This window comes from Morus notabilis, unplaced genomic scaffold (genome assembly GCF_000414095.1).
Source record: "Morus notabilis unplaced genomic scaffold, ASM41409v2 Scaffold442, whole genome shotgun sequence".
NCBI classification, from domain to species: Eukaryota; Viridiplantae; Streptophyta; class Magnoliopsida; order Rosales; family Moraceae; genus Morus; species Morus notabilis.
The window spans coordinates 687,517-695,939 of NW_010358595.1; the positions used below are offsets into that span (position 1 = coordinate 687,517).

General features: G+C 36.2%; 1 protein-coding gene across 2 annotated transcripts in view; it reads left to right on the forward strand.

Moving 5' to 3' along the window:
• LOC21404824 (regulatory-associated protein of TOR 1) overlaps positions 1-5,955 on the forward strand; it is a 14,129-nt gene extending 8,174 nt beyond the window's left edge. For both annotated transcript variants that reach the window (XM_010092802.2, XM_024162145.1), the window contains exons 13-23: positions 63-416; positions 537-726; positions 938-1,507; positions 1,624-1,953; positions 2,096-2,219; positions 3,102-3,226; positions 3,326-3,471; positions 3,597-3,698; positions 4,287-4,372; positions 4,857-4,941; positions 5,071-5,955. In XM_010092802.2, the coding sequence (XP_010091104.1) occupies positions 63-416; positions 537-726; positions 938-1,507; positions 1,624-1,953; positions 2,096-2,219; positions 3,102-3,226; positions 3,326-3,471; positions 3,597-3,698; positions 4,287-4,372; positions 4,857-4,941; positions 5,071-5,391 (2,433 nt within the window). In that variant the 3' untranslated portion in view covers positions 5,392-5,955. The remainder of the gene's footprint in view (positions 1-62; positions 417-536; positions 727-937; positions 1,508-1,623; positions 1,954-2,095; positions 2,220-3,101; positions 3,227-3,325; positions 3,472-3,596; positions 3,699-4,286; positions 4,373-4,856; positions 4,942-5,070) is intronic.
• Positions 5,956-8,423: the final 2,468 nt, after the last annotated feature.

Consider the following 8,423-nt stretch of genomic DNA (forward strand, 5'->3'; position numbering starts at 1 on the left):
GTTTTGGTTTTAAACGTTTTTTTTTTTTTTTTTTTTTTTTTTTTTTTTGGGTGTAATGATAGTCATGTCAGGTTGATTTAGTGAAGGATGGGGGTCATACATACTTCATCAGGTTTCTTGATAGCCTGGAAGCATATCCCGAACAGCGTGCAATGGCTGCATTTGTTTTAGCTGTAATTGTGGATGGTCACAGGCGAGGCCAGGAAGCCTGTGTTGAAGCAGGTTTGATCCATGTTTGCTTGAAGCACCTTCAGGGTTCAACTCCAAATGACGCACAGACTGAACCCCTATTTCTCCAATGGCTTTGTCTCTGTCTGGGAAAGCTATGGGAGGATTTTCCTGAGGCTCAAATTATTGGTTTGAGGGAAGATGCTCTTGCTATATATGCTCCTCTGCTGTCTGCACCCCAACCAGAGGTTTACCTTTTTGATATATAAAGTCATATAATTGTTTATATTTCTTTCTTGAACCAGGTGGACAATTGTCGACTTTTGCCTCTACATTGTATATCTTAGTAACTTATGTCCAACTTTCAGGTTAGGGCGTCTGCTGTGTTCGCGTTGGGTACCCTGCTTGATGTGGGCTCTGAATTGTGCAGAGATGGTGTTGGAGGAGATGAAGAAAGCGATAATGATGAAAAGATTAGAGCAGAAATTAGTATTATTGAAAGTTTATTAAGTGTTGCTTCAGATGGAAGTCCATTAGTCAGAGCAGAAGTCGCTGTTGGTATGTGGTTTCTCATCAAAATCTCCAGTCATATGTCAAATTGTTTATTGGCATTGGGTTATTGTTTGCACAAAGGCTAAGGCATCATATTGGCAGCTTCTTTTACACTCTAGGACCTCCTGCACATCCCTCTCCACCCCTGCTCAGTTTATCACTTTTAAGATCTCAACTGAGCTCTAATTAAGTTTCATTTTCTTTTCCATTTTGACAGCTCTAGGGAGATTTTCTTTTGGCCACAACAACCACCTCAAGTCAATAGCAGCAGCGTATTGGAAACCCCAGTCCAATTCTCCTCTGAATTCCTTGCCTTCATTGGCTCATATAAAAAGTTCAAGTAATGTTCCATCTCAGATTGGTCCACTTTCAAGAGTTGGCACTGACAACTCATCTCTAGTACGAGATGGTAGGGTCTCCACTAGCAGCCCTCTCGCTACTTCTGGAATTATGCATGGGTCTCCATTGTCTGATGATTCATCTCAACATTCTGATTCTGGAATATTGAATGATGGTATGAGCAATGGAGTCATTAATCACTCGACGCCAAAACCTTTGGACAGTGCAATGTATAAGCAATGTGTACTGGCTATGTGTACTTTGGCCAAGGATCCATCTCCACGCATTGCCAGACTTGGTCGGCGGGTGCTGGCTATTATAGGGATTGAACAAGTGGTGGCAAAACCTGCAAAAGCTGGTAGCAGTTTACGTCCTGGTGAACCTGTTACATCAACTCCTTTTGCTGGATTGGCTCGTTCCTCCTCATGGTTTGATATGAATGGAGGAGGTATCTTTTCATAGTTAACTATATGAGATTAAGGATGATTATATAAGTTACATTTTATTCTGCTGCTTATATTTTCTTAACATTTCATGACTTAATTACTATACTTTTATTGACAGGCCACATGCCCTTAACATTCCGAACTCCCCCTGTCAGCCCTCCTCGAGCAAGTTACTTAACTGGGATGCGGAGAGTTCTCTCGTTAGAGTTTAGACCTCATTTGATGAGTTCTCCAGACTCTGGATTAGCTGATCCGCTTATAGGTTCTGGGATATCTTCAGGTTCTTCAGAACGTAGTCTTCTTCCACAATCAACCATCTACAACTGGAGTTGTGGGCACTTTTCGAGGCCGCTTCTTACTGTGGCAGATGATAGTGAAGAAATATTAGCTAGAAGAGAGGAGAGAGAAAAATTTGCCTTGGAACACATAGCTAAATGCCAGCATTCTTGTATGTTTTTGTTTGCTAAATTTTCATTCAATCTTTTCTTAACTGCTTGTTGGTTGTTAGCTAGGATCTTAACCTGTTTAACTTTTCTTTCTTTCTTCCTTTTTATTTATTTTTATTTTTTTGTTTTAATGACGTTGATCAGCTGTAAGCAAGCCAAATAATCAAATTGCTAGGTGGGATACAAAGTTCGAGACAGGGACAAAAACAATCTTGCTTCAACCATTTTCTCCAATTGTAATTGCTGCAGACGAGAATGAGCGAATAGGGTGCGTCACATTCACTCATCTTTTTCAGTTAATGGATAACACTAGTTTGAGCCCTGACTTGACAATGAAGGATAGTATGCTGGGATAACAATAGTAGGGTTTGTCCACTGTTGTTTGTACTTTCTTTCTTCTTAATAATATTATCTTGTTTCTTATAAAAAAAATGCCATTAAATTCTTGTGATCTCTTCTTTGCTCTATCATTGATATCAATTGACCTTAGATGTTTCAAGATACTTTTTATGGATTTTTCCAAATAAAATATTATGGTTCTTCATTCTTGACCTTATGATCTCAACTATCGTTTTGGTTCCTGATACTTGTGGGGGAAAAAAAAATTGTATACCACTGTACCTAGTCTTTTTGAACTTCCAAAGGACTGTCATATCTTGAAAATGATACAGCAGTTTCGGGATAAAAAGGTTTGCTTGATTCTGGACCTGGTTTACAGGAACGTTACTATTGTTGTTTTATCTGAAAGCAATAATGTTTTTTTTTTGTTTTTTTGTTTTTTTGTTTTTTTGTTTTTGTTTGTGTTTTTTTGTTTTGTTTTTGTTTTTGTTGTATTTTTTGTTTTGTTTTGTTTTGGTTTTTTGTTCTGTTTTTTTGTTTTTTTGTTTTTGTTTTGTTTTGTTTTTGGCTTCCCAGTTTTGGCTGTGTTGTTTTCCATTTGATGAATGCCATCAACTCTATTTAAAGTCAATATAATATGTTTTTCCCTGATTCAAACATGGCAACTCGACACAATTCTTCTAAATAGTATTCCTCAGTAACCTTTTTTACATTATAACTCGTCATGCATTGACTGCTGTTTGATTACTGCCGTTTTGCTCTACTTTGAGCTTGACGTTTCAATTTGTTTTGGTCTTTGTTTCTTTTGTAGGGTATGGAACTATGAGGAAGCTACACTTCTCAACACCTTTGATAATCATGATTTTCCTGATAAAGGAATTTTGAAGCTTGCCCTTGTGAATGAGCTAGATGACAGCTTGCTTCTTGCTGCTTCATGTAATAAGCTATTCTTAACGTATACTAGTGTCTTCTTGGGCATAAGGTTCGTTATTAAATTTGTCTTATGGCTGACTCACACTGTTCTCTTGTATCTAGGTGATGGAAATATTCGGATTTGGAAAGATTATACATCGAAGGGTGAACAGAAGCTTGTTACTGCTTTCTCTTCAATTCAAGGTCATAAACCTGGTGTCCGAAGCTTGAATGCTGTTGTGGATTGGCAACAGCAATCTGGATATCTGGTACTACGCATCTTTAAGATGCAACCTTGGCACAGAAGGATGTATTTTAGTTATTATTTTTCTATTTTAATGTTTCATAAGTTGATGATTATGTTTGATAAAATTCTTCAATGTTACTTTTCTAGTATGCTTCTGGAGAGATATCACGCATCATGATTTGGGATCTGGACAAGGAGCAACTTGTTCATTCTGTTCTTTCGTCATCAGACTGCAGCATCTCAGCATTGGTCAGATTTACTAACTTAATGTCTTTTATATGTGCATTACATTTATGACACCAATGTTTTTGCAGTTACGACATTTCCCTTATGGCACCTTTATTTTATTTTATTTCATTTTAATTTATTTATTTTTGCAAAATAATGACTTGCAAGTTGTCAGCCGCATTTATTTCACTTTCTTAACTTTTAATTTTCGGTTGTATGCATGTGGATGATGAAGCAAATTCGTCATGCTGTTTTGTCATATGTGGCTGGGTTTGGTGAAGTACTTTTACGTTTCATTTTAGTGTATTTTTTTGGTTCACAACAGTTTCAGATGAGCTATACCAAATCGTCATAATAGATTCAGGCGTACTGTTTTTGATGTTATGCTTTTTCTACATTACAAGTTAATTTTGTAGCTTTTGTGGTACGTATCGTAATTCCTTTTGGGCTACTAAAGGTATTTTGTGCCTGAAAATGTTCGTCAAGAGTCTTGTATTAATGTTTTACTTCATCTCATACCTCATACCTCATAGTTTTTAGTTTTTGTGCGTTAATTGTACCAGAAATAGTTGTATTTGTTGATTTTTCTTCCCTGCCTGCATTTTGTAGTCTGCCTCTCAAGTTCATGGTGGTCAATTTGCTGCTGGTTTTGTTGACGGTTCTGTCAGACTCTATGATGTGCGAACACCTGAAACGTAAGCCACTAGTACTTCTGCATGAAGATGCAAATCATTGCCTGCCTTATTTAAGAGTTGAACTGGTTATAATGTATTTTAACTTAATCTCCATAGTTCAATTTGTTCTGGATATTTTAAACTTGTTTGTGCTAGGTATGAATTATGATTGTGAGCTTTTATCATTCTTGTTGGCCATTTGCTATTCATTACAGACATCATGGAGTTTATATATCTTATTGTTTCTCCGACATTGTATCTTGCAATTTGTGCTGTTTGGTGCATCACAGGATTTACATTTGTAATTTTTCCTTCAACTAGTATATCAAAATGCACTTCTTTCATTTTTGGCTAAAGATAGTGTTAGAATTTTCTCTCCTAAGAAATTGAACATTATTTGTCAATATTCTGAGATGAACTCTTACTATATTGTCCTGTGCATTATTTGTCGGCTATGTGCTGTGAAGTGCTTCTACATTAACCTTCTTACTTCTGTTATTTATAGGCTTGTGTGCACAACACGACCACACGACGAAACGGGAGAGAGAGTTGTGGGGATTGGCTTTCAACCAGGACTTGATCCGGCTAAGGTACGTAGAGAACACTGTTGGTTAAGATACAGTGTTAGTGTTCAAATATTCTAATTTATCTTGGTTTTCAACTTTTGCTGAGTTTTCTGAGCAAAACTTTAACTTGCATTGATTGATGCTTCTGTCCAGATCGTCAGTGCTTCTCAGGCTGGTGATATTCAGTTTCTTGATATCAGAAATAGTAGATCCCCCTATGTCACCATTAGAGCTCATAGGGGCTCTCTTACAGCTCTAGCCATTCATAGACATGCCCCGATAATAGCAAGTGGTTCGGCCAAACAGCTCATCAAAGTCTTTAGTTTGGAGGGAGAACAGCTAAACACCATACGGTACTACCCTACTATCATGGCCCAAAAGATTGGTTCTGTTAGTTGCCTTACATTCCATCCGTACGAAATTCTACTTGCTGCTGGTGCTGTGGACACTTTGGTTTCTATTCATGCTGATTGACAAGTATCAAGCTAGATGAGAATGCATTTTCTTTTCTGGGTACGTGTTTGATATGGCTTTCTTCGGAGGTCTCGGGTTACTTGGACTTCTTATTGGAGTCCCCACCATTGCAGCGCTCGGCGCGGGATCGTCATGAATACATTATGCTTCCCCGACTCCTCCGATGTCAAAGTCTTGAAATATTGGTAGTTTGCTTTCTACCGATCTTGTATGCTATATATTCATTAGCCTCCGGTGTAGAGGATCACTGGTGTTGGAAAGTATTCTGCATATTCATTGGGGGCTTTGGAAAATAATCTGTCGCATAGGTAAATGTATGTAAATATTCCTTTTTTATCTTTTCCCCTTCATCTTGGTGTGTTTATTTTTTATTTTTTCTTTTTCTTTTCACCCCCTTGTCCAATTTGTAAAAGCAATACATTTGATGGTAAAGTGTCGCATACAGATGGTGACGTGGGTTGTCGTTCCCTTGAAATGTAGGGGAGCTCTCACAGCTCCACGTTGCTCATCCATCCATCCATGTTGATTTGTCAACGCCATTAATTCACCTTGTAATTATAATTATTTGAGTTTCGCATCCATTTCAACTCTTGTCCCTTCTCCTAATCGAAGTGTTAGCATATTACAACAATTAATTAATCGTTGAGCGTGGAGAGGAGGATATCATCCTTGTAGGTGTAGTTTAATAATTTCTCAATTTAGTATCCTGGTTTGTAAAATCCTTTTGTTGTATCCTAATATTTAAAAAAAAAAAAAAAAAAAAAAACGGTACTCTTTTTTAGGATATGAAATGTTAGAACTGACCGAGATGAAGTATATTGGCTGTGCTTGTGTCTAAACACAGTAATTTAATTTAGAAGGGTCTTAAGAGCGATGCCAAATCTCGGGGTTTTAGTCAATACGATAAAAGAACAGAACAGTTCTCTTGTTGTATGTCTCAAAAAGCGGCATTAGGACGACATTATGATAATTTTAAGAAATATCAAGGTACCTTAATAGGATTTTCTGAACATAAAGATTCCAGAATTGAAGCATTGTTACATGAGTGATACTTTTTCTTTCTTGCATTCATGATTGAATCAATAGATTAGCAGATAGCATATCTTCCTAATGCCGTTCCAAATCAATAGATTAGCAGAAAACGCTCCAAATTCAGGTTTCAAAGTATTACTTTTCTCACCACATCGAAGATTGAGCACTAGATAGAAATTGTAGGAACCCAATCATCTGTAGATAACAATAAATACAAATGTTTTCCCGTTCCAAGTATCACCTGTGCATTTGAGAGAGTCCCCCCTCTCAATACTGTTTACTCATTTTACACTTCTTCCCTCCCATTTTTTGATATTTGCTTTCTCCGTCTTATTGCGTTTGGTCTTGTCATTTTCCCGCAACAATCTCTCTCAAAGTGTCATTTCTCCTCTCTATTGGTTCAAGAAAAAAGATTAAAAATTTTCACACTATTAGAGAATCCGTACTAGTTATCTATTTTTATCCATTCCTTGGATCAATAGAGAGGAAAAGTCATTTGATAGAGACCATCGTAAGAAAATAACAAGACCAGGTGCGATAAGAGGGAGAAAATGAATAATAAAAACGGGTGAGAAAAGGAGAGTGAAATAAGTAAGAGAGAGGAAAAAAAAAAAAAAAAAAAAAGGTATTTTAAGTCCAAGACAGATGTAAGCTGTTTTTGCCTTCATTAGTTGAGTTATGCAAGAAAGCACGTGTTTTTTTTTAGAATATAATAGGACAGATCAAGGTCACAAGTCAATCACCCACTAAGATGAGGCCGGGGTAAGGAGTTGAGGTCATGCACACAGACAAGGTCACGCACTGTGATGATTGGGCACCAAGACGAGGTTCAGGTCAAGGTTTGAACATGAACATGAACATGGATCCTTATGTAAAAAAGAAAGCTTATCAGAAAGTACAACTGCACACTAGTACAAAAAGGACATTGTTTAATTCTCGATATCCGCAATCTCATCTCATTAGAGAAGTGGTCTCCTAGGTGGTAATTTTGAAAACCCAAAAATCTCAATAAATAAGCAAGTTGTGTGTTAAGGGAGAGGTTGCGTTTGTGAGGGAGGAATTTTGGTTGTATATATAAGAGAGGGATAAGAAAAAGAAAAAAGAGTGTGCAATCTCCAGCATTAATACAAGTGGCGAGTTGATGTACGCTTAATTGATATCCGAGCCACTCTTAAGAATTTCCTCCTCCGTCTCCCAGATCATTTCAATTATCTTAGAGTCCGTTCAGTTCGCTGATTCGAGTTTTTAATTCAAGTTGAGATGTGATTTTATGTGAGAGTTTTTTACTGTAGCAAAAAAGTTAGATGTGATTATTTGTGAGAACTTTTAACTGTAGCAAAACTCAAATTTTAAACTCGAATCAGCGAAATAAACGGGGCTTAGTCATGCATTTGAGTTTCATCTCCAAAGCATCTATTATTATTTCATTTCAACCCGCGTTGATGGAAAACACCGCCAAAAGAGTCAACAACTGCTTTTCATGGCAATTCATTTCTCCTACGTGTTCTTGCTCCCACAAAAACTCCATTCCAAATTTTATTCTTTACTCTCAAATGCTTGTTCCGCAAATAGTCCATCCCAAACTATTAAACAACTTATTAGAATAAATTCTTCGGCTGGTAATATTCTAGGAATCCATTAATACAAAAAATATTCATAATAGGTAGGATCAATCTAAACCAGCCCATTATATATATGATTCAACATGCCAACTATTCACAGTTTATTATAAACACAAGACACAAGACAGTAAAAATGCGTTTAATTACAGTGAGAAAATAATAATAATAATGATAATAAAAATGGTAATAGAATGGAAAAAAAAAGTTAATACATTTATTTGGTTGTTATTTTAAAAATACAATGGAATAAAATATGAATACTTTCATATTGACAAAATTACCCTTATGTTACATATAACACTAATATTTTATATATCAATATAATTAATATAATATATAAAATGTAATATAATATAATAAAATTATTATATAATTATA